Source organism: Myripristis murdjan, chromosome 22, assembly GCF_902150065.1.
Source record: "Myripristis murdjan chromosome 22, fMyrMur1.1, whole genome shotgun sequence".
Lineage (NCBI taxonomy): Eukaryota > Metazoa > Chordata > Actinopteri > Holocentriformes > Holocentridae > Myripristis > Myripristis murdjan.
This window is the reverse complement of record NC_044001.1, coordinates 10,051,104-10,077,257: the sequence shown is the minus strand read 5'-3', so window position 1 is coordinate 10,077,257 and position 26,154 is coordinate 10,051,104. Positions and strand designations below refer to the sequence as shown.

General features: G+C 40.0%; 2 protein-coding genes across 5 annotated transcripts in view; one reads left to right on the top strand and one right to left on the bottom strand.

The window, feature by feature from the left end:
• Positions 1-2,009: 2,009 nt before the first annotated feature.
• snap23.1 (synaptosome associated protein 23.1) lies at positions 2,010-17,203 on the top strand. Of its 3 annotated transcripts, none has more exons than XM_030044455.1 (8): positions 2,010-2,162; positions 6,720-6,834; positions 10,303-10,344; positions 10,943-10,991; positions 11,896-12,013; positions 13,461-13,637; positions 13,977-14,121; positions 14,687-17,203. In XM_030044455.1, exons 2-8 carry the CDS (start codon positions 6,778-6,780, stop codon positions 14,747-14,749), a joined length of 651 nt encoding a protein of 216 aa, XP_029900315.1. In that variant the 5' UTR covers positions 2,010-2,162; positions 6,720-6,777; the 3' UTR covers positions 14,750-17,203. The 3 variants fall into 3 exon arrangements, with proteins under 3 accessions (XP_029900315.1, XP_029900314.1, XP_029900313.1); XM_030044454.1 differs by lacking the exon at positions 2,010-2,162 and adding an exon at positions 2,219-2,353; XM_030044453.1 differs by lacking the exon at positions 2,010-2,162 and adding an exon at positions 3,070-3,127.
• A 172-nt stretch (positions 17,204-17,375) lies between these two features.
• Positions 17,376-26,154, bottom strand: part of sptb (spectrin, beta, erythrocytic) — a 44,681-nt gene continuing 35,902 nt past the window's right edge. For both annotated transcript variants that reach the window (XM_030044505.1, XM_030044506.1), the window contains 8 exons: positions 25,768-25,852; positions 24,375-24,571; positions 23,875-23,957; positions 23,701-23,764; positions 23,277-23,533; positions 21,730-21,903; positions 20,720-20,762; positions 17,376-19,899 (listed from right to left, as the gene is read on the bottom strand). In XM_030044505.1, the coding sequence (XP_029900365.1) occupies positions 19,708-19,899; positions 20,720-20,762; positions 21,730-21,903; positions 23,277-23,533; positions 23,701-23,764; positions 23,875-23,957; positions 24,375-24,571; positions 25,768-25,852 (1,095 nt within the window). In that variant the 3' untranslated portion in view covers positions 17,376-19,707. The remainder of the gene's footprint in view (positions 19,900-20,719; positions 20,763-21,729; positions 21,904-23,276; positions 23,534-23,700; positions 23,765-23,874; positions 23,958-24,374; positions 24,572-25,767; positions 25,853-26,154) is intronic.

Here is a 26,154-nt window from a genome sequence, read left to right as displayed (position 1 = left end):
GATGTCTCTGGTTTCCATCAAACTGCTTCATATGAGAGCTCAATCCAGAAGAGGGGAAAAAAAAAAAGAGGATTTCAGCGAGAGGACGAGGGAATGAAATTATCTCTGAATTGTGAGACACGCGCATGGTCAGCCAATTCTGTGGCCCGAGAGGTATCAGGTACCAACGGAATTAGCCCGGCGTAAAATGAAGCCTGATCAAGCGAGCCCTCCAATCCTTCCCACGTCTCAATCCTTGCGCGAGAGATGGCTGAGTGTAAGAGCTGGAACAGAGCCAGATGTGAACAGATGTGCTCCTTGAAATCATGAGAAACCAGTGATACGGGATATGTCGCTGACTTACACACTAATACTATATCCCTTTGTATTCTCCTCCAGATCTAATTAATCATTTGATTAATTCAGCTGTTTTCATTGGCTGGCGCGGCCCACTTGTGGGACAATTATTGGCAAGAATAAATTTGGCCTATATGATGTTGTTTTTGGCAGCAGCCGAAGAGGAAATCCAGAAAATACAGATGGCAACCCCTCTCTTTCTTCCTGTCTTCCTTCCTTTCTTTCTTTCTCCTCCTCTGCTCTCGCCCTCTCCCTCTCTCTCTTACACACACACACACACACACACACACACACATTATTAGGCTATAGGCTAATCTATTCTCTGCTCTCCCCTGTACTTTTGTCTTCTCATATTCAACTAACAGGCATGATTTAGGAATTATGGAATTAGGGCAGCGCTCCCATCTCTATTAATGAGGAACAGCATGATGAAAGAGCTTGATCCTGAACGTGCCATCTGTAGTCACTATTACACATTCACTTAATCTCTCCTCTCTCTCTCTCCCTCTTACTACTTTCTATTCTGTCTCTCTTTTACGCTCTCTCTCACTCTCTCTGTCAAACACACTCACACGCTACTTGTAAATACAAAGGAAATGCTAATTCTCAGTTCTTCGAGGGCTGTTGGATGTGGCGTTAAATGGTGAAGCGGCATGGCATAAAGTTTAGTATGAACACCCCACCACCACCACCACCACAACGACCACACACACTCACACACACACACACACAGCAGTCCAGATGGACCCTGTGTTATAGTTGAATAATGCATGCTATGTAGACTCTATAAAAGATACATGGGCAGAGAGAGCTGGGCACCAGGCACTGTGGGCACTTCATTGAGGGCAGCTCTGGAGCATCCCAAGTGCAATTTGGAGCTGTTATGAGATGTTCAGCATGCAGGTATTTAGCTGTAGGTGACCCTACAGGGGAAATAATTTAGCTGCAGTGAGGGAAGGCATTTGCCTCTTAGACATTGTCAGTTGATATGTTGGCTGGCCCTCAGCCCAGTGTCTTTGCAGTCACCTTGAGCAGGCTTTTGTGGTTTTAACCATAAAACTTGCGGAATTACACAGCAGATTCAATGCTAGCATCTCGAATTTCAGTGCATCTCACAGAACCACTTTGAAAAGCATCCCGCAGTCTGTCATCTTTTAAAATACCGGGGGCTCCGGGTGAAGAGTAAATGCTGCACTCGTGTGGGGAAAATGGGCAGCGCCTCTTTTCCTCTGGAGTCATATGACAGGGCATCATCTGCTGCCTTCAAGTGCTCTCCAAAAGCTCCTACTTCCCAAAACAAAAGGTAAACAATAAAAGTGTTCTGGCATTCAAGTCCTTTGGGTCGAAAATAAGTGCAAAATAAACCCTGTGACAAAAACATGTTTTGGTGGCTGTTGTTTCATTTTAGCAGCAGAGAGCTACACTGTGTTCTGGTAGAAGATATAAGGAAAATCCACATCACGCACGAAACTGGTGTTTTAATTAATTTAGTAGCCATTCACAAGCGAGTTCCTGCCCTTATGTTTACTACACCTCTATGGTTAAACACACAGCGATGATTTGTTGTTTACACTGACTACCACACAGACACACATTACACATGCATTACCTCACGGAGAACTCACGGTTTTCACAGTTGGGTCATTCACACGTGCACCGGCTTTGCAATTACACTTTTTTCCGACAGCCCCTGAACGCATCAACCGACACACTTTTGGAGACGGTGTTGAAGTAGACTGAAGGAATCCAGAAGTTGCCACCGCCAAGTTCACATTCCTCAAAGAAGGAGGAGTTCAGGGGGCATTTTAAAACAAGGAAGGTTAACAGTAAGTATTAACATCTCAGATAACAATCGCTCCCTGTTTCCTCACAGCATTTTTGTGTTACGGGTAGGTGACTGAAAGCGGAACTAGCTAACTAGCAGGCTAGCACATCGCCTATCTCATTTCGGATAACGAGGTACCCGGATTCTGCCCTGTTTGCCACACTCCAGCACAACAACAACTTTTGAGACAATGTAAGAAAGTGTGTTGCGGTTTGACCAGAAACTTTCACTCAAGTTTCCCCCTGAAATTAGTAGTTTTTATGGTGTTTTAACGCGTCATTGTAGTCTCAAAACCACAACTATGGCATTTTTTGGGTGTGAGGGGCACCGTTTAGGCTTGTTTGGCTCAAGTTTCTCCTTCCGCCCAACGTCACCTGTTAGGCGACCAGCATGAAGTATATCGTTGCCCGGCACTATTTCTTTGCCTGTCTTTTTGCCTTTTAAATTAATAACGTATATTGGAAACGGTTAACCATCTCCAATATTGGTTCCTGTCTCATTTGTGATTGACAGCTGTTGTAGAAGCAGCTTGACACTTGGTCATTGTATTATGTAAGGCTGTATTTTCCCATCGGTTATAGAGCCTTATTTATGCCTTGAAAGAATAAAGTGAGGATCTAGTTCTTGGTATGTCAACATGAGGTCATGGGTTTTCCCTGTTGCTTGTTTGTGTACTGTACACATGGCTGAATTTAGTCAGGCAGCCCCGCATCCCACACACTTGTATCCCCTCAGTGTTGAGGTTTTAGTGGACACTGAGGTGGCCAGCTTGTGATCTCCGAGACAAAAGCTCTCAAAATGGGGAGAACAAGTAAGATAAAGACGTCAGAGTTTGCTGAGGCTTGAGCTGGAGAAACAGGTTTGAGTTGAAGAACAGGAAATGTTTGTCCCCTATAGGAAGACATGGGTTAGACACTAGTTGTTGGTGGTGGTGTGAAGAAGCTTCAGTTACGCCAGTATGAATGGGTAGGTAATTTTTTTTTGTCACATTTTCTGTTAGAAATCTTGTGTTTTGTCATTTGTGTGAGGTGAAAAGGGGGCTCGATTTCCATAGGAACAAAAAATGTAGTTGTCAACTAAAACATACAATATTTGTAACATTGTCATTACTGGATCATGTGAGCTTAAATCCATTTTAAGCTTTACTAGGAGGGTTATTTATTTTCACTGTATTGACACAAGTTATTGATCTGTCACTACTGGTGTTCCTCCCCTTTTGATATGGCCTGGCCTTGTCATTTTAATAGCATGGTGCTTTGCTTGTCAGTAATCCCTGATCCAGTATTTTAACTGTAAGCTCACTTCAGTGTCTGGCCAAGTGTAGTGTTCAGCCTGCAGCACCGGTCAAGACTATGTGAACCAGGTGCCCCCCCTCCTCCCTCACAGAAAAAAAAAATGCAGAATCAACAACATTAAACCCTCTGAACTGTCTGCCAGCCATCCATTTCCCCTGTTTTCTTTTCAGGACTGTCATTTACTGCAGGTTTGAAAGGGAACGTACAGTTCAAAAGTTGTTGCAAAAACAGGAAAATGTCACTTGAGGTCCAAAGGAAGAGAGGAGAGCAGGAGAGGAAGAAAATGAAAAGGGAGTAGCACACTGTTTCCTGAATGTCAGTACCTATTTCCCATGGCTTGGAATAAAAATCAGACCTTTGCTTATATGGTTAGTTGGCTCTATCCCTGACAGTGCAGAGTTTTCACACCACAGTGCAGATGAGGTTAATTATTTTCTTGTGATAATCTCATGTTGCCATTTGCTACAAAGCTTGTAGGAGTGTCTGCGTCCTTGGCCTTTAGCTTTAACTGTTTTGTAGTGATTCAGCATCTTCAGAGACTTCTCCTTTTCAGCATACAGCCTGTTGTAAATTAAACCAACACTGGTCCTTGTTGTAAGTGTTACAACATGAGCTTTGAACAAAACTTGTTTTTTCCTCATAGCAATGTATATGTAGACTTTCGACCTGGCACCCATATCCAGTTTATGAAGATATTATAGAGGATATAGGCTCAATGTAACATTTTAAATATGGCACAATAGGGCCAGACAATATCAACAAACTCAAATATCACAATATCTGTATTAAAAAATTAGTTTTACAGTTTTTAAATCAGTTGTTAATGACATATTAAAACAGTTAAAAGTAACGTGGTACTGAATGACGCTTCCTTTGTCCAATAATCTGCCTTAGTGAGGCATTCAAGGTGCCATAATGAATTCTGATACCCAGTTCTACTAATAACATGTTCAAGACTGTGTGTCTGAGCAAACAAAAGTGCTGGTTACATGTTGATGGTGGTGTGATGTGAAACTAATATGGACAACACTGAACTAATTCCTGTTTAGAGGCTGACGCTGCTGTTTGTTGTGGTGAGAGAATGCTGTAGGCTGTATGGTAGGATGTAATAGCGTCAACATGTCTTCATGCTGCTATATAGTTGATATCATGATATAACACTTTTTTCATGTACAAATTTATACCAGTATTATCATGAACAATATGATCTGGCACAGCCCTATTCAGAATCCCCAATGATATTAAGCCTCATATTGCGACATCTACATATCAGTGTATGAGACTAGATTAGGGGTGAGCAATATATTGAATATATTCAATATTTTGTAGCTTGTTCTACGTGGAATGTAGTAAATGACTATATTGTGAACATTGAAAACAAATTGTCATGTAGGCTAATTTAAGTTGTCATGTAAGTTGCCGGCATGAGGCGTTTCATTTCTCTCACTCTCTCCTGTGGCTCTCTCCCCCACACAGACAGACATACAGACATCACACACACTTGCCCGGTCAGTGGAGAGCAGATACGCCAGCTTTACCTTGGCATTACGTTGCGACCTTTTGGTAAAGTCTGTGTCATTGTAGCCAGCTTGTGGTAAAAGTAGGAATATCTGGTGTATAACGTAATATTGAAAATAAATACTGTTACTCAACAGTGATTCCAGATGCTGCCACCTCAATTTTGACCTCCTAATGATTATTTTGTGAATCAAATCATCATGTCTATTAATAATTGTTATTCCAGTATCTGGCAAGTTTTGGCAACATAATATTGAATTATAGTAACCTTAATCATGCAGCTCCATTTTGGATTGAGTAAACTGACCTCTAACCAGTGATGTAGTAAACTCGAGTTCTGATATACTTACTTCTGCCTGCAGCAAGCATTCAATCTCATGACCCTGATTTTCCTATCACAGCCTCCTTATCACTTTCACCTTAAATTGTTGGCATACATTTTGATAACTACACTGTTGCTGAACTCCATACCAACAAGGAACTGCTGTAGGCTCATGAAAAATGCTTTTCCTTTGTCTGTGGGAAGGATCTTTGTTTCCTTCATCAGCAAGCCTGTTGTATCTGTCCAGATTCCCAGTGCTCCTTCATGGACCGGAAAAGAGTCTGATTTGTTTAGGTTTTGCATCTTTTTCCATCTCTATATGGGCTACAAAGCAGCACACTGTGTGCTGTGGCATGAAATTGAGTATGCCTAAAGTTTTGTTTTAACTTAAAGAAAACACTGACATTGACATTGTCATCAAAAAATACATGAATGTACATTAACTGGAATCTACTTTTGACACTTTCTTAAAATTCTTATGAAAAAGCGTCAAGGTTACTTGAATTTGCTCTTTGGCCAGTACAGCTTTGCTCTTTGCGTTTCTCTTTTTGTATGATCATGCAGAGTCTTTCTGTCTAAGCTTGTGCCAGTCTCCGATAATGACAAATAGCAAGAAATTGTGGCCATACACTGTTCTTATAATATCAAACCCCTCACCTCAGATGTACTGAGATGCACAGAGTAACACCCATGTGCTTAGCATTCACTGTGGCCAGAATTATCCTCTAAGGAAATCAGTGGAAAATAGCAACATAAAGAACTACAGTTTGATTTCCCTATCAGTCAATAATAACATGTGAGAGGAACATGAGTTAATAATTGCAAACATTCAGAAAGCACTCACTGGACAGAGGGGACAAGAGTTGATGAAGATATTGGGCAAAAATGCAACCATGAGAACAAGGAAGTAGGCGAAACACTGCTGTAGCATAACTGTATCATCAAAACAACGTTGGCCTCTGTTCTGACAGTGAGAAAACATCAGCACTGTATAACTGTACAAATAATCAGGGTTTGAAAACTGCTGTTCATTATAGCCGCTGTTCACAGAACTGAGGTCAAAACAGCTCCGCTTTTTAAATTTAGTCATGGTCCAGTCATATACTATGTTTTGACCTAGTCTCTTGGATTCAGTTAATCCAAGTTTTATTTAATATTACCCTGGCAGCATTCAACATTACAGCAATATTTTGAGACTGTAAATTTTGGCTGTCACCCAAGCTTTTTTCCCATTGGCCTACAGTGGAGCATACAGCCTCTTCAGTGTCGAAGCCTGAGTGTTGTATTGTAAATCATAGTGGCAGCAAAGCTTTGATATCGGTGATCTCAGAATTGTCCCTCAAGTCACAGACAATGAGGATAAATAGATGCCCTCTGTTGTGATGTTACTGAGTGACCTTTGACCTTTCTGTCCATCTCCCAGGCCTCAGAGTGTCGAGCTTGGTGCGACTGGAGGAGCCTCCAAACAGGACAACATCAACATGGCAGACATGACAGTGGAAGATATGACCATGAGGGCCAACCAAGTGACCGACGAGGTGTTAAATCGCGCTCTCTCTTTTGCACACACACACACACACACACATATATACTCTGTCCCTCTCTCTCTGTCTCCGTCTCTCTCTTACCCTCTCTACCTCCCACCTACACAACTGAGAAGCTTGTTTAATTTATGTCAAAATGACTAATGCTTTGATGCTAATTATCCACAAATGCAGCCGAAGCAATCAGGACAACACATTTGTCTCAGATGCTAAATTGCACTCCTGCAAATTGAAATTAACCTACATGAAACACTCCAGGACGGAGATTACAAAGTCTTCTGCATGTTCTTCTTCACAGTTCATTAATGTCCAAAGTACAAACACTAAGATGCAAAATATCTGCAAATGTAACAATGCGGGTATGACTGCACATCATAAATAACAGTAAAGGTAAAGAGGAAGAAGACAGTTCATCATATGTCACTGGCATGTCATCAATACTGAAAACATTTAATTTCATTTAGAGCTCCTCTTATAATTAAAAATAGTGAAAACATTGATAAGATATATAATTTGTTCCGAATTGTTTTACTTTTGTGGTAATAATAGCAATTACAATTTCTACATCATAATCAGAAATGTGGTTTTAGTGGCTCATGCAGAAGAAGGAGTAGTGACAGAAATTTTGTTGTACTTGGAAAAACTACAGGCAGTAGAGCAAAATGAAATCACATATACAGCGCTGCAGTACAGCGTTTGGGGGAGGTGGGTAATTAGATTCATTAGATTCACAGCTGATTATTAAGCTGGGCATTCATAGGAAGTGTGTGACACTTTACGCCTAATTTGGCCTGATAGTTCCCTTATCCCTCTGTGGTTTTGACATTTTGAATGCTGTCAGCTATATCTAAGCATTTTATTATCTGGCAGATAATTGTTTAATCAGCACTCCAGGGCTTCAATATGATCCGCCAGCTGATTCAAATGCAAAATTGCAAATGGACCTCTCTAGCTGAAGTCTTAGGTGTGCGCTTGCCTTCTTTGCAATTCTGACTGTACTAATCTTGTGTTTCTTATTTTCTTGTCTCTTCCCCCCATTTCTCTGTGGATTTGCTGTCTTAACCTGTACTTTTCTCTTTTTTCTCTTCTTATGCTGCTGCCTGGTTGACTCACCTCTTGTTCACGTGCCGAGCTTAGGAGATCATAGATTGGACAGTGAATGGGAGGGCCCTTCTGCTAATGCTACTTACCATCCTGGCTTTGGGTAAACACTTAGACCCAAAACACTCACAGAATATTTGGGAAAACAACAGAATTTTGTCATGATCATAAAATGTCAAGATGTTTAGGGAGTCTTCAGCTAGCTGCATGAAATTTATTATCTCACCTTAGACTCTTTCAATACTATATACAGAGTGAAAATGTGCTTTAACGTTTTCAATACAGTCTTAAAATGCTTTATTTTCCTTGTGTGTACTCGACTCTACAAATCACCTGGGTCATTGTAGATTTTTGATAGCTGCAGTGCTATTTTTTGTGCTTTTGGGTTTATTGCTGATTTATGCACTGAATTTGATCTTAAATTTATTCTAAAGGTGTTAAACAGGTTTTTAAAAGATCTTTTCAGCATTTAACTTTGGAGCCCACAGATGCCTGGACTTAGCAGTTCTGCCATTTAAGCCACTCCAAACAAATGATAAAAATACACCACCCCATAGTGTATCTCAAAATTTTGTCACAGCACCCCAATCTGGGAAATTTGGCACCGACAGCCTGTTTCAGGCTTAATTAGCCAAGTTCAAGGATTTTATGAGACATAATGTAATGTTTATCCACCCAAGTGATGTTCTGGGTAAGCCAACAGAAGCGTGGCTAAGCTCAACACAACCCTCTCTCCAATTTTGTGTTTTTCTGTTTCTCAACTCACTGATTAATGTATTCTGAGCAAACATGGAGCCAAGAGAGTGAGAAATCTGGTCCCCACTCGCTCTTGTTAACAGTTCATTAGCGATGCTGACAATGGAGTCGTGCCCTCAGTCGTCTACCTGTCCCACTCTTTTGCTCCTCTGCGCTCATGTGCTGTCACCCACCTCTCTCAACATCACCCGCCGCTATTAATAGAGGCGCAAAGGCTAACTCACCTGAACTGACTGCATTCCACTTTGTCGTCAACACTTTTTGTGTGCATGCGCATTCATGTTTGTGCTCGTGTGTGCCTCCACCTGTTCTTGTGTATTTATTCATTCTTGTGTGTGCTTTTGTGTTTGTGTGCTTGTGCCTTGCTATAGATCATTCCCCATCTGTGACAGCCTGATATAGGCTATCTGTCACCTGATCAGGGAGAGTTGAGACACAGGAACGTAGCGTGAGGGCCACATGTCGGCGTGTGACATAGTTGTTGAATAAAGTTTGCAGTTTCAGTCACTCAGTGAGCCAGTCAGTCTCACAAGAATTCATGAAATGACACATGGGCACGCACAAAAGAAATCCTATTTTGCTAATATTATAGTTATATATAATAGATCTCAATTATTCTGTGTAGTCCTGATGTATTGCAAGCCATTGCGAGCATCGAAACAATGTAAAGTCATGGAAAAGGAGAATGGAGAAATGCTAATGCAGACTCTGATTTAAATAAATACAGCCACAGGGCATGTGCCACAGCCAGGCCAAGTGTATATAAACAATGATGTGATGTTGTAGCTTGATACACCCACAAAACTGGTTAAATTGATTTGTTGCAAGCTATTTTAATGTCTGTGATGTATGCTTCTTTCTGTAAGTGTGTCTTTATTCTTATTCCGTGCATTTCTCCACTCTGTATCCCTCGCTGTCTCTTTATGCTTTGTCTCTGTCTTTTTACTCCCATGCATCTCTCCACTGCCCTGTCTCTTAAGGGTGCGTACATGTCAATCAACTCTTTTATTTGAAGTAACTACAGGAACCAGCCCCACCACACAAGGCTTTATGGGTATAAGGAGACAGGTCTCCCGTATTAACATCTAATAGTCAACAAAACGGAGGGCTAACCAGGATATAAAAAAAGATGAAATACTTGATCAGTATATGAACTTTGAAGTGCATTTCTCAACTGTTTGAAATTTCTTAACTGCTATGAGCACTTCAAAAGGTAAAATTACCCCAAAGAGGAGACAAGTCAGTTCTGCTTAGGTAAAGTTACAGAGACTAGAATGAAATTTGTTTTTACTCTCCCTGGCTGCCAAACTGCCAGTTTACCAAAACTCTGTCCAGTAAACAAGCTGCTCGCGAGTGTGTGTGACTTTTGTTTACAAGGCTTTGTTAATGTGTAATTGGGCAGTGTAAACTTAAACGAGTCAAACACAAATATGCAGCAAAGTAAACGTTTTCACTTTTGTTCAGACCAAAGAAAACAATCTGTAGGTGTGATTCTACTCCAACTCTGTCCCTCTCTATTTTTCTCTCCTGTTCTCTCTACAAGTATTTTGGGTGATAAACTTAGTTGTCCTCATTTGCTAACACCTCCTGTTGTTCCTCTCCTAGTCACTGGAAAGCACACGGAGGATGCTACGGATGGCGGAGGAGGTGAGACTTTGACAGTGAACTTTACATAAAGCACAGTAAAACTATTGTGATGACCACAAAGCATGTATCAACTTAGCCATCTGTATTAAGCCAGGGTTGGGATCATGAAATACACAGTTCAGTTTCAGTATTATAAACCCTACCTGACATTTTGTTTTTTTAAAAAAATCACTTTATGTTGCTCTAGTAAGTCCTAACATATGGCTGAAAATAGTTTTTTTGACAATGTTTTATTAAATGCCATAAAAAGAACAAATTGAAAAAGGTTATATTCCTCTTGTTGCATAGAAAGTGATCACTCGTTATTCCCCAAGTCTCAAAACTAAGCTGCAGCCAATGAACCCATATAAATCCAGGCTCATAAAATGTGAAGAAAACATAAATTTAACCAGATTGAAACTGCAGTTCAGTTGTTAATGATTGAATGTTCGGTTTCACTTATGAATTTTAATAGCCTTTTTTTAATATTCTAAAATTCGGAACAAAGCCAACTTCCTAATTAAGTTTGAATCATGTGAAACCCTAGTTCTTGTTCTTTATAATACAAAAATCTATCTGTAGTCTTGGTTCTGAGTTTGTGTTTCCCTTATGTTTCCAGAGCAAACAGACTGGCACCAACACCATGGTGATGTTGGACGAGCAAGGAGGTAGATATACAACATTAATACCACTGGCTTTGGAGGAGACGCGTCTGCAATGCCGCTATCTTGTTTTTTTTTTTCTTTTTCTTTTTCTCTCATTTATTCATTTTTCATTTTTTATTCATTTTTGCTCTCAATCTGTCACATCGCAAAGACAATAAATGAAGGAAATGGTGAAGTTTTAAGAGTGATCCACATTTACTTATTTTTGGACAATGTTCACCCCTTTTTTCCAAAAGCAACTAATTCTGAGTGACACATGTCATTCTGACCACTAAAATTAGTTAATTAATATGAACCTTAATTATTATTCTAACCCTGTTATGATATAAATAATGTTTTAAAATACACCTCACTTTTGTATCAAACGGATGTTTATTTTTCGAAACATCTAGTCTTTTGAAGTTAATTGGATATGATTGTGCAAAAGTTTTATCATTGCATTATTGATGATTGACTTTTGGCCAGTATGAGCTGATAATATTAAGGCACCAATATAACGCTAGGGCCTCATCCACATAATGCTCTAAGTATATCTCAGAACCTGTCACCTCTGTTTCTACTTATAATGAAATGTGTTTATTTTTATCATGCTTGTAAGTTGATATGCTACTGCTGTCGTATCCATCCGCTCCCTATAAACAATGCATGATTTTATTTGTTTGCTGTACTATCTTCGGTATGTTCTCTGCTCCTGGTGTTAGCTTTATCTTATTTTTTGCTGCTGCAATAACCCAATTATTGACCCAATTTAACCATCCCCTCGGGTATGATTAAAGTTTAATGTAATCTAATCTAAAAATGGATAAATAAAGGTTCTAAACAAAATAAAATTAGACACTAAAACCTGCTCCCACTACATAAGAAAGCAATAAGACTGCCACGGTCTGTGTGTGTGTTCGTTTTTCAGAGCAGCTGAGGCATGTGGAAGAGGGCATGGACCAGATCAACCAGGACATGAGGCAGGCTGAGAAAAACCTGACCGACCTCTCCAAGTGCTGTGGCCTCTGCGTCTGCCCCTGCGACAGGTATGCCACACACTGAACCCTGCTGAAGACTGAAATTTGCATGTGTGATTTCTTTTCTCCTTTTTTGATGTGCACCTCATGTTTATTGCCTGTTTGATATTGTTGTATTTTTCTCTTATTGTTGTGTTATTTATCACATCCTGATTATGGATGAAAAGCTCTTGTTTTAGTGCTTTTCAGACAGGCTTGTCTGAAGCTTTTTTTGTAAAACCAAAGACTTAGTTTTACTCTGTTGCTAATTTTTATTTTTTTGTGTTGCTTAAGTTACACACCTCTTGACAAAAAGTTCATACATGTGCCAATTTCACAATCAGTCAAATATTGACAGTAAAGATTAAATTGGACTAATACCAGTTTTGCTTTTTAAAACCTATATTGGCCAAAACATCCCTGCTGCACACCCTAATGTACATATGCTGTGCTACGTCACAATAAAGTAGTGATGTGAGTATTTTTTCATAGCAAATCAGTATTGGTCTCAATGCATTGTTAGCAATTCAGCTGAGGAAGGATGCCAGTTCTCTGCAGAGTTTACCTGTCATGGTGCATTAACCTTGACAAATATTGTGCCCTCATCTGATATTTGGAGCTTGTCATCATGACTGATCATGGGGCTGATGGTCTCACATGTGTTTGGAAGTGTGAGAACTACCATTGCATTAATCTGATCTGTAAATTTGTCTTCCACCAAATATCGCTGCATCACATGAATATGGCATGTACCGCAGACACATTTGCAACAGGAATAGGGAGATAGCATAAACTTCTCCTCTATGCTCTTCCAGGAAAAAATTCTTGTATATTCAGGGTGAGATGTGGAGTCATGGGGGTCACACAACAGCAGAAACAACAGGGCACTTGAAAATAGCAAAATTGACAGAAAAATAGGGGAAAACACCAAAAATCATGCATATAGTGCATTTATTCATAATTTGAAAGTCAAATTATTTATTTCCTCATCTTATCTCATTATGCTCCGTTGTATTTTATGAACAACCCACTTGAGTCTATAGAGTGCAATATCTCTTATCCTGGTATCCTATCCATACAGTGCTTAGCGTAGTTGAGTCTACTCTTCCCATCATGCCAAATCAATGTACAGTGTCACTGTGTGCATGGTATGTTCTTACCTGGTTCTAAACATGGAAAACTCTTCCTAAAATGCTTTCACATTGGAGGAGAGGATTCTATGATGATTACCTAAGGATAAGGTATGGAAAAGCTTATTTACCTTATTTATAATTGATGAACATCTTCAGTGTTAGCATTGGTAGCCAAGTAGTAATCATAGTTGTAACCTTATATGCTATTCGTTGGGCACTCTTATCCCCAGTGTCCTGTAAGTCCATGGGTAACCTTGTAAGATTTAACTGTATACACCAGTCGGCTGGTAACAAGAAGCCTCAAGACTTCCTGTTTTATTCTGATTTTGTGTGTTTTCCCCCAGGGTGACATCCATAGAGCACGACTCGCGCTACAAGCGCACCTGGGGGATTGGAGGAAGTGACGCTGGCAGCACTGCAGGCAGCGACGGGGCCGTGATCTCCAGGCAGCCCTCAGGTGTTCGCAATGGCCAAGCCCCGCAAGTGAACACATCGGCCCCCTCAGGACCATACATTAAGAGGTGGGGCTCACTTCCTTCTCCTGGACATTATTATTAGGAGTCATTATTTCTCCATCAAAGTGGAGAAATAAACCTTACAGCAATTCTGAGTATCATGTATTTGAAATATATGTCTTGGATTAAAAAACACTTTGTCCAAAATGTTGAGTATTCCTTTAACAGTTGAAGGTTGAAAGCTGTCTAATGTACTTCATTAATGTACTGAAGACCATTGTAATAATATGGATTTAGATAAATGTTACAAATGGGTACTTACCTGCAAAACTAAACAGCTTCACATGTGAGACAAATTTCCACTTGAGGACAAATAAAGCTTATATAATTTTCTGTATTGTGCAGGATAACTAACGATGCACGTGAGGATGAGATGGAGGAAAACCTGGACGCGGTGGGCAGCATCATTGGCAACCTGAAAACCATGGCTGTGGACATGGGCAATGAGATCGACAAGCAGAACAAACAGATTGACCGCATCACAGACAAGGTGGGCAGGGAGTCTCTTAGCTTTTCTCTGAGCATAAGCTGTGTCAGGAAGATAAAACTTTTTTAGAACACTGATGTGTTTCTAAATAAGACTTATTTCTTGCTTTTCTCTTTTGATCAGGCCCCTGACTGATGTTTAATTTGATCACACTCTTGAAGCAAATTATACAGCCTCACCTTCTGTTATGCCTCCAACTGTTACACTGTCTAAAACTTGGGAGAAAAACTTATTCTGTGCTTTTGAATTACTTTAATTTCCCAGGAAGTTTCGCAAGTAGGGTTAGCAGTGTCGAGTTTCAGAAAAACTACTTTACACATGAAAGACAAAAGTTGACTGTCATCAAGTTAATCAAGCTTTATGGACAAGTAGAGAATTATAAGTATTAAAGACGTCAAGGGCACCATGTGATTATTATTATTATTTTTTTCCCCAGCTGTGATCCCATTTTATCTGTCCACCCTCACATCCAGCTATTGTAGTCTATTTCTAAAATGCTCAGCAGGTCAGTGGATTGCTTTGTAGATGTGGCCACCCCCACTCAAACTGCTCCATCTGTGTCTTTCAGGCGGACATGACTAAAATTCGCATTGATGAAGCAAACCAGAGAGCCAACAAGCTGATCAACTAGAACAGAAGACCTGCCAGTTTCATCCATCAGCCTTGAGCCTCTGCCGCAGCACACATACACTCACACACACACGCGCACACACACACCAAGCACGCATGCACTCTTTCACAAGACATTCATGCAGGAAGATTGTTTTTGACAGCATTGGACCCACCGTTTCTCAATTGAACACATACACACTCACCTCATATGCCTTTTTATAAATGGCCCCCCACTGTTAACCAGCATCTTCTCTTTGTATCTATTCATAGTCATGCTGGACACTGAGAAGCAGCGTGGGCATCAGAAGCTCTTCCAAAGAGGAAGTGACTGACTGCCTATCACTGCTGTTTGATACCAAATATACACAAGCCTGTTCATATAATCTCAGCAGGGGGAGAGGTAGAAGAGGTCGGATGCTTCCTCCTCACTTTCTCTTTGCCACCCTTTTACCCTTTAAGTCAAGTTTGGTTGCAAGTTTGAGCGCTATTGGCTTGATTCAGAACTTCACAGTGTTTCTCACAGGAAGAATGATGGACCTGTGTCTGTCCTTTTGTCTTTGCCAGATCTGTCTCTGTGGTATGTGAGGATGAGGTTACTGATCATTACTGATTAGCTATCTTTAGAGATATACAGGACAATTTTCATTTGTATATCACCCCCTTTTGGTCCTATCATGATATGACTGCCTCTAGTTTGTCATAAAACTACGTATGAGATAATGCTCTGCAGCAGTGCATCTCATTCAAATTATGTTATTGGTTCACTGTGTAATTAACTTTATTGTATCCATTTGTATTATTGAGATGATATGATTATTTAATTCTTATGAAGCAGAAATGACTTGTGAATAAAGTTGGCTTTTCAATGCTTTCTTCCCATGTCATTTATGCTGTTTTAGATATTAAAGTTATTTTGAACTATTGAATATTGTGCTTTGAATTAAGTCTTGACAAATCTTTTTGACCTGTCAAAGCAATTACCCCTCAGAAATAGCAATCTATAGGAATATTGTTTGTTAATTTTCTTACTGATGGAAAGTATAGAAGTTATTCTGGTTTGTATGAAATAAAATTATACGGTCCTGACCTATTAAAAACTAATTTATAGCAACCAATTGGTATTTAAATGCAAAGCAGAGGTCAGTAGCCACTATGAGGGACGTTTATCATTACCTCTTTAATCCAAGGAAACTTGTTTACTTTATATAGTAACACTGAGTATGGGAAAACAAAAAATAATCCTGATTATGTGTAACAATAGATGATTACTATAATCCGATTTGCTGTCTCCACCAGTGGATCAAATGCTGTATTTAATATTTTGTGTCTCATGAGGTTTTTCATTCTGACTGCAGTATCGGGGTAAATGCTTCATCATGGCTGTTTCAATTGCCCACAGTCAGTCTGGTTATCTGCCTGTAATCTTTACCTCTTTATCTTTGTGTATAATAATGGTTTATGACACCCAAGAGGAGAGACACAGTGTATGCAGGGTTCCTGTAAACATTCAGCAATTAGTCTGCGAAAGTATATAAAAAAAAATTCCCAGTTCTCATGCACAATTGCACTGTCTCTTGATATTTTTACTGTGTGAGAATCTGTGGCATTATGCATCTGTCATATGAAACCCTGACCCAAAATCTCTAAAATCCACTTATGACATCAGTGTGGAAAAGTGTGGCATTTTGAAAAGCAAGGATGTGCAGGAACCCTGTCAGTGCAGTGAAGAGGGTTCACGGTTGTGTTGTAACAGCCATTTTATCACAAACCGCTCCTCTGCATGTGTTCTGTAAATAGCCCATTTTCACAGCAGAGCTAAAGTGAATTGATAATAACTGATGATGGAAAGTGTAATTTGCTTGTTGGAGCCGCAGCCCAGCTGAAAAATTACTGCTTGGGGCGAGATGCAGAAATACGTCATGTAAATTTTGTTGTTTAGGGTGTAAGCTTAGCAGCATAATAAGTCCTGGCTAGTGCTGTTAGGCCTCGCTGCGGAAAATTGTCTGATGATGAAATAGTATAATATGCTGAAAAAATATCACTTGCATGCATCTTGTAGCTTATTTGTTTTGAAGAAAAATGATAATTTGTCTGCCCGCTCCAGGCATATACCTATTGAGTTTGTAAAGACTGAAATTAACTTATTCAGGTCTTTGCGTAGCTATAAGACATCATCTTCAGCCTGTTACTTGTCAGCTGAGATCTAATCAGTCCAGCCAGAGGCCGCTTCTCTGTCTAGGGGCTGTTTATTAATTGTGTTACCAGCAGCCACTGTAATGTACATACAAAACCAGTTTTGCCTATTTTGAATATATTGATATATGCAATGTGTCTTATCTGAAATTAGCTTGGTTAATGGATGACTATTACACATAGTGGAAAAAAATGCCTTTTATTTCATGCCTGCCTGTGTTTCAGGCTTCCTTTTTGAATGTTAAATTGTTTGTATTCAATAAATCTCTTCTGAAAGTCATTTTGTTGTACCTTTTTTAATTAATGAATGAAATATTCATTAAAAGTTGGCAAAGGTACAACTATGTGCATAAATTTCAAAACTGAGGGAACGAGTTCAAAAGGCCAATAACTCTACAGGTGCTCATTTTACAAAAACAAAGTTGATAGACAAAGTTACAGACAAAACCAACTTTTAGGAGTTTGTTTTCAAGTTTATTCTCTCAAAATGTATTTGATACTTCCTGTCAACATTTTGGATATTTTACATAGCTAGAGAGTATAAAATGCTGATTAAAAACCACTGACCAGAGAGGGCAGGTACGAAGGAGCAGAGGAGTAAAGGGAAGTGGACGGAGGTGAGAGAGTAGGAAATGTCGGCTAGGTAAAGACAGATGAACACTTCATCTGAGTAGATTACTGTAGATATGACCGATGAAAACAAGACAAAGTACATGGGGGCCCTAGTTTCCCAAAAAAAAAAAAAAAAAACTCAGGTTGTAGGTACAAAAAAGAAAAATCAGATCTCCTTGCGGCAGAGATGTGATATTTTCACGGTCCTCTGAGCACCAAGATACCTGCACACTTAATTTTTCCTGTCCAGAAACCCATGAGAAGCTCACATCTGAACCGCAAAGATTTAAACTCAAGATATTTTGTTCCTGTGTAAATGCACCCTAAGATTAGATAGAGATCATCATCATGCTACCATTTTTTTTTTCTTTTTTCTTTTTTTTTTTTTTTTTTTGGAAAACTGGGATTGGAGCAGTCTCTCTCTCTCTTATCTGACTTGAATAATTTAGATGAGGTCACTTAAGTTAGATCAGAGTTCAGGGACAGAGCCCACAGTACAAGGCAAGATGGCAGTGGGAGTGCGGGGAGTGTGTGTGTGTGTCTCTGTGTGTGTGTGTGTATGTGTGTGTCTGTGTGAGCCAGCGTCCTTGTAATAGATAATAATGCAAATTCAGTTCCATATACTGTACATCATGTATTCCCTGTATGCATGTACTGACTTGAATTATCTCTTCAATAATGGCTCCTCTGTTGAAATTCTTAAATTCCCCAAATTCTCATTCACAGGCTCACTTCCCTCTTTCCGCATCACTTTCTCTTCTCCTACATTCATCGAAAAGACACATTCCTCCAGCTCCGTGTTGCTACTGTATGATCCTTGCTTTAAAGAAATAAAGAGCTTGTCTGGTCCTGCGGCGTGGTTTGGAAGAGCAGTCAAGATTCATCCGACCCACAGCTTTTGCCCCTGGACTTTGGCTCACCTGGCCACCGCAAAATTCGTAATAAATAACACCCCAGGCGAGTTTTGCCTCTGCACCTGGTGCCGAGACGAGGTTCATAATTCTGAGACTCGGCGTTTATTAAAAGTTTCGCGTGGCAAATTGAGTCTCGCTTGTGAGGTCGAATGCTAATTGGATGTTTTTTGTTTTGTTTTTTTTTTGCATGCGTGCAACTACAAGCCAAAGTTGAGGGCAAATAAGGCAGGTCAAGTTGGCCTCGATCGAAGGTTTAAGAATATCACCATAGCACCATATCAAACTAACATTAAAACATCTTAACTTCATGCATCTGTAGATAGATATATAGATATATTTAAGAATAGATAGGAAATTTGGATTTCAATACACAAGTGTTGAATATATTTCAAGTTCACAGAAATAAATATTGCCACAGTTCAGTTGAAAATATCGCATAAATGCACCTGTATTCAAAACTGACTGTATTGTGGTGTAGCACGACTGCTCATTTGTCATCATCAGTTATCAATATATAATCATCATCTCTGTGAGAACATCTCGACAGGCAAAACCTTCACAGTGCATAGAGCATTTAGTTAGCATACCTGCAGTTATACTCGGTGTGTGTGCGTGTGTGTATGTGTGTGTGTGTGTGTGTGTATGTGTGCGCACACCGACCAGCACTGTACCACCAAGTCCTTATATCGCATGTACAAAGCTTTTTAAAGCCTGCTATGCTCAGTCTGGGTCTATGAGTAGCATGTAGTGCTCCAAATTCAAACAGCACAGTATAACAGTTCACAACCATTTCATAAGGCAGATTAATTAAAGTACTCAGAGGAGTTAAATACTCTTTGAGTCACACCATTTCAGAACAGGCCTACATATCATACATAGCTATGTCAAAGCATGCCGTAAGGAAGCAAAAATTGCAACAAAATTAAAAGGAAAAGAAAGGACATTTTACAATCATTCTTTGGTTGAGTGTGAAAAGAGCATTCCTGTGCTTATTAATGCTTTGAATTTGGCATTTGTTAAAAAGGACACATTAAGAAAAAAAATGTGGACCTTTGCAATAATACACGGGCTAAAATACAGGCAACAGAGTGGTGGCTATAATCTAAACTACATTACCTCATCAATCTTAATTCTTGCAAAAACAATATATAAAAAAAATTCTATAGTGATAAAAAGCTTGCTTTGACTGATTGTACACTAACACTTCCTCTTTCCAGGTTGCCTAGGCAACAACGCCTGATGGCTTGCCCATCTTCTTTCACTTCTTCTTGGCGAAGCGACTGAACTTCTTCTCCTTGTCTTTCTTGGCAGAGCTGGGCTCAGGCAGGGCAGTTGAGGAGGAGGGCGGGGGCAGGCTGTGGGCTTTGGCCCCCGAGGGCCCCGACGCCTCCTCCGCTACCGTGGGCTGAACAGCCTTCTCCATGGCCTGGGTCCAGCGCTGGAGCTCCTCCTGAAATTAAAAATAAGAAACGCACCACAATGGCTTGTAAGCGGAAGTTCGCCTCCAGTGGGGCAGCGTGTGTGTTTTAGTGCTTTGGTCGTGCATTAATGAAATGAAAGAGTCAATGATGTGCTGATGAGACTAAAGCAAATTCAGCTGCCAGGGCTATGTGGATAACTTCACCATGGTAAAGACATACTCACAGTTTTCACTATTGACATTATGAAAACTCTACTAATAAATTTAAAATTGATAAAAGCTGAAATGGGTCTTGGCTTGAATCACTGTGACAAGGACTAAGGTCCACCTGTACAGTCTAATGCAGTTCAATGCAACAGCTCTGCCATAAATCCTATCTTTTAACAAAATGTATAATGTCCATGACATTGTGGAGAGTGTGTAAATTAAATTTTATGTTTATTCTTGAGGTTGTTGACTACATTATATTGGGAGGTGTTTCTGTTTTTTTGTCCTCCCTATTTAAATACATAAGGGGGGGGGACAGAATATTGGAAACACCTCTCAATAAAATGCAGACCAGTCCAACAGCAGCACTAACTATGAGCTCAGTGCCAAACATATAATTGAATGAACACCTCTATTAGCATAACAAAAAGAAAACCTGAGCATTATAGGCAGCAGGAAAGGAAACTTTATGGCAGAATAGTTGTATTGGATTGTACATTTTACCAAGTTTTACCCATCCAATGTTTCCCTAAAAGACTGGTTTGCTTAAATGCTTCAAGTCCAGATCATTCAGCAATAGTGTGGTTAGTATATGATAATTGATGCAAGTCATTAATTGTTTTGTCAGGGGCTCAAAACTCACCTCGTCTTTACACTGGAACAAATATTCAGTTCCATCTCCAAGGCTGTGGGAGACAAGAGGGAGTTAGTATTCACTGTGCGGAGCAACAGAGAAAGTGCTAATGTTTGTGTTCTATACTTTTCAGTTGGCCATTAGAGGAAAATGAAGCCAATCAAAGCCAGTTTCCCCAAAACAAAACTTCCAGAAGCCTATTTATTGGAGCTTTATATCTTGGGCTCCCTTGTCACTTTAGCCCATTAAAAAAAGTTTGGTGTTTTTGTTTTGTCACAAACTGGCAGCTGGCTTCTCTCTTAGCGTTTGTTAGCCAAGTGAACAAAACCAATCGTCTTAAAATGAGCGTACGTCCTTTTAAAACAGCTCTACTGTTCATTTTCCTCTTTCAGCTCGCGGAACTTGATGGAATTTGCGCAATTTTAAGGGAATTGGCTGTGTCCCCTGTTGAGTTGCAACAGCTTTCATCGCTAATGTAAACAGATTACTCAAAAAACATGGGAGAAACAGAAAAACAAGGAGAGGCTTTTTTTGATGTGTCTGAATAAGACAAAAAAACAACAACAACAACAACAGGCTCCTAAATGTCCCAAACCTGCCCTTCAATGCTACATCAAACATATTTTTCTTCCATTGCAGGCCAGGGGTATAATCCATTTTATTTATTTTATTTATTTGACTAAATTTGGGTGCATTCACATTTATTCTTGAAGACTTTTTGAAGGTAAATAAGCATCTTGCCATCAGGGCTGAAGTGTTTAGAAGCAACAACAAGTGTAAACAAACCTTTTTCCAGCATGAAAAAGCCCTAAACCTCATGCTTGGCTGCCACATGTAGTCAGGTTGTGCAACAAAATATCAGACGGAGTGAAAATATGTTAAAGTATGTCCAAAAAATTGTCATAAAACCAACAGTGCAGTGACAGTATTGAACTCGGTGCACCATGTGTTGATAGACTGTTTTTTTTTTTCTTTTAGTGAAATATTCATGGAAATCTAACGGCGGCCAGGATCCTCACCGTAATTTGGCGACGTGCTTCTTTTTCTTGTAGTTGGTGAGGATTTCCCAGCTGGCATTGCTGAGAGACAGGGGGTCCTCGCCATGGTACGTCACGCCGTGGCCAAAGCTCTTGGCATCCTTGTAGGCGGAGAGCTGGCCTGGCTTCAGCACACAGTACAAGTTGTTCCACGACCTGGGAGAGAGGAGGAGAAGGAGGAGGAGGCGGACAAGGAGGAGAGGGGACGACGAGAGGACGACAATATTGATCATTTCAGGTGGCTAATGTCGGGTAATGATGCAAAGTCAATTTAATTAAGCCCCAATTACAAGGGAGGCACCTCAACACTCCACTCCGCAAAGACATAATTGAGTGAATTAGAAACAAAGAAAACAGTTGGAGCATTACTTTGGCTCAGCAAAAACAGAGAATTGTTTTGCATGAAAAAGGAGCCCAGTCAGATCTTCAGCGCCAGAGAGCAAGTTAGGTCATACGGGTGAAAGTGATAAAACCATTTCTTGGCATTGGTATAGAGGAGGGTGTGCCAAACAAAGGCAGCTCATCCAGCCACCCGCACTGAAGCATATGGGGGTCCCTTTTTAGTATACAGATATGGCTATTTTTTTTATTTCTTATAGGGATATAGGAGAAACTATTTCTAGTTCTACAGGGACATGGAAAAAAAATCTTGCCTTGATGTTAATTTATTGCTTTGATGTTAACTTTGATGTTAACTGCTGCTGCTGCTGTATCATTTGATTTTCCCCTTCAGGGGATCAACAAAGGTCTATCTATCTATCTATCTGTTTGTCTGTCTGTCTGTATGTCTGTCTGTCTGTTGACAGTATATCGCCCTATCAACCAAATAGCCATTGTAATATGAATGTACCTATTCTGTCCCCAGTAATCTACCCATGCACTTAGTGGTATACTGACCTCATCAACCAGCAGCCGTGTTTCTGGGGTTGCATGTGCGTGAATGAATTATCTGAAAGCTGCAGTAAGCAAGATTTTATGTAAAAGTACACCTGTTTTATCATCTTGAATCATGACGTCGGCTGCAACCGAGGACAACAGAGAGAATCATCTCACCCCCACTAATTGCTGCCTGGAGCGGCGTTAAGCTATGGAATGAATGTTGAATTATATGCCGCTGCTGCTGTTTATATGCAAAAACTGAAGAGCGTTGAAACTAAGTGACCAAAAATATGTATATGAGAGGGGGGAAAAAAGCCACATAAACTGCTTCTGTGAAAGAATATTCAAATTATTTTTACTTTTTATGGTTGCCAGAGGGGGAAGCATCTACATTTTCTGATTTCCCTGACAGTCTCTTGGACTTTTATTAGGTCCTCGTTAAACTGCGCAACTGGAGGGTCATTTCTTCAATGTGACATCTCTCTACACTGCAGCGTGTATGTGAAAGCATTTTGCCTATAAATAGAGCACATCAGGTCATTTTACTATAGATTACAAGGTTTATGTTTGGAATAAAGTTAAGTTGTTAAGTTGTAATCGTGATCTATTGTTGGTGATGTGATTTCTGTGCTCATTGCTACTTTATCTACCTATTTGAGGCCTTCTTCCCTGAGCCTTCCATGTCATGTTTGCGGCCCAACGTGCCCTCCAGCAGGACGGCCTGGGCTCGGAGGGGCTCTGTGGGCATGGTGGAGGCCCTCTCTGGTTCCTTGGAGATCGACGCCGAGACGGAGGGATCCAGCTCCAGGGAGGCGCTCTCTCTCATCTCTGACACCATGGGTGCCGTGGTGTCACCTGGCGTCCCCTCTGTGGGCCCCGAAACGGGCTCCACTGCGGCAGAACCGGACTGAAGGAGAGGAAAGAAGGACAAGAAAGACAGAGGAACATACAGATGAGCAAACACAGTCAGAGGTGGTCTGTTAAAAAAAAAAAAAAAAAGTCAAGGTGGTGTTTTATATGCAAATGTTATTGATTTTTTTTTTTTTTTTTTTAAATGTTAAGACTGTCACTAACCAGAGTCTGTTCCTCAATGGTGTAGAGCTGTGAGGAGTCTTCTACAAAGCCTGTGTCTTCTCTCCTGGAGGGAAAAGGGGCAGAGAGCAGCATTCGATCCACATTAGAGTAAAGTATGGGCATGGGTGTGTGTGTGTGTGTGTGTGTGTGTGTGTGTGTGGGCGTGAGCCTCACTTGCTGTCCTTATCCGAGCGTGGCTCCTCTTTTCTGTACTCCTCCATTTCCTGTTGCTTCTTCCTCAGCTCCAGCAACTCCAGCTGCAGCACACAATAAAACTGCCATCAGTAACCTAATCCATTGCATTACTCCAATTTAGTTATATAATCCGTTTATTTTTGCATTACACTGCATTGCAAATTCTTTAATATTAAACAATCAAGTTAAGTAATCAAGTTAAACGGACAATTTACTCTGTTTTGCACAGAGGTAGTGTGGTTAAAACATCATTAAGTCCATTGTCTTCGAACATGATTAACAAGTATTCCTGTGAGCTGTAGGCACATGTAATTCATGTAATTTAACAGGCCTTTTTTCCCAGCAGATATGTTTCTGAGTAACCCAACAAATAAAAGCCTACATTTTTTCAGTGGTGTAATCTCATTATCCTGTTTGTCAGCAACTATAACACAACACAATAATTCCTTTTTTGTCATTACGGTAATCATGTTACTTACGGTGGTGAGGCGCTCCAGTGCTGAGAAGCGCTCCTCCCAGGTGGCGGTGGATTTCTCGAAGGCCTCGTGCCTCTTGAGGAGTTTCTCCACCTCGTCCACGGTGTGGCCCAGGTCCTTACTGGCCACGTAGGGCTCCTGGGCTACGAGCCAGGCCTCCGCCACCGAGGCGTCCCGAGCAAACTGGCACACCTCCAGCACTGGACCCAAAGACAAGGGGCAATATGGTCAATATGGCCGAGCCGTGTGGGCAAGCAGCATGATATTAACAGGAGCGTTTCCTCACTCTTTTAATATTTTTCAATGTAGTTCTTTTTTTTTAATCTCATAAACCATGACAATAAAACTCTAACTGGTCTTTCTCAAATCGCCAAGAGATATACTGAACATTAAATCCTAACAAGCATCATTTATCACACAAGCAGTGAGGCAAGGCACCACAAGTGACTCTGGCTGTATTGGTCATTTTTGAGATATTATAATATTTTTTTTATCTATAACTATTGGTACAAGAACTAACTCAACTTAACATGTAGATATGGCCACCACCTTCAACACGCAAGAGAGAAAGTTGGTAGTTTACAAAGTCCTTGTCTTTTTTTTTTTTTTTTTATCTATTTATTTATTTATTTATTTATGTTTTTATTTTGACAAATTCCACAAATTACCAGATTTTTAGATGTTCATTAGAACAAAACAGGACTGGACTTTATGCACTAAGAAAACCAACAATGTAATGTAAAAAAAAAAAAAAAAAAAAAAAAAAAGCCAATATCAGGTAATCTGAGTATCTTAATAACTGACTAATAATTTTGTATTATGACTAAGCATCATAATAAAAATAGATTTAGCTCCATAATCACAATCACAGATTACAGATTTTCAGTTTGATATGATGAGAGGATTTTTTTCCTGTGGTGCTTCACCTTAAATAACACCTGCGGTATTTCATCCAGACTTTAATGTGCATGTGTGAATCATATATTTTTATATTTTATTATTTTAATATGGAAGTCTTCAATAAAAGAAGAATATTGGAAAGATTACGAGCCGGAGGTATGACTCCTGAGCTGAAGAGCGGGGATTAGCTGGTGTTAAAGCAAAAATCCTCCCCATAAATAGAACTCGCATGTTTTATTGTACAGAGACGCTGTTGGACAGCATCCATGCTTTTGTCTCAGAAACTATTTTTGAAAGTTATGGCGATGAAAAGCTTTTACTGAACGTTTTAAAGAGCAGAAGCCAAGGTAGTCCCTCATGAGCAAAAGTTTGTGCACATATACAGTGAGTGCCTCTCCATATTTTCATCTTGGGGTGTTCAGTGTTGCATATGGGTAATATATGAATTATGGTTTTAGGATGTATACACCTCAAAGATTAGTGTAGTGTTACTCACAAAGCCTGAGCCAGTCCCATCTGTCGTCCCACTTGAGCATCATCTCTTTCCTCTTCTCCATCAGCTGCACCAGCTTCTCTTTGATCTGATGGAGAGAGCAACACACTCACAGCTCCACGTCAGCATTATTAAACATCTCCCGGTCCCAAAACCAGCTATTATCCCCAAAGAATTAGTATTGTGAAGTAATTAACCACACGTTAAATTCAGACCAGGGTCAATTGCTCATTTGAATTCTTTTGGCTTAGTTTTCAATTTCTAATTAGTGTCTGCTTTATAGTCTCCCTGATGAGTGTAAGATGAGTGGAATTTGTTCTTTTGTGGCGATTCAATTGGTTCCATTGTGCCAGACACGAACAATCAGTCCCAGAAAAGCAATTAAATTCA

What these genes read in the sequence shown, in the direction of transcription:
- snap23.1 (XM_030044453.1), top strand. An exon ending in GATGTTGGACGAGCAAGGAG is followed by an intron (nt 10,992 to 11,895) that starts GTAGATATACAA and finishes TTCGTTTTTCAG; the next exon opens with AGCAGCTGAGGCATGTGGAA. An exon ending in TTGACCGCATCACAGACAAG is followed by an intron (nt 14,122 to 14,686) that starts GTGGGCAGGGAG and finishes TGTGTCTTTCAG; the next exon opens with GCGGACATGACTAAAATTCG.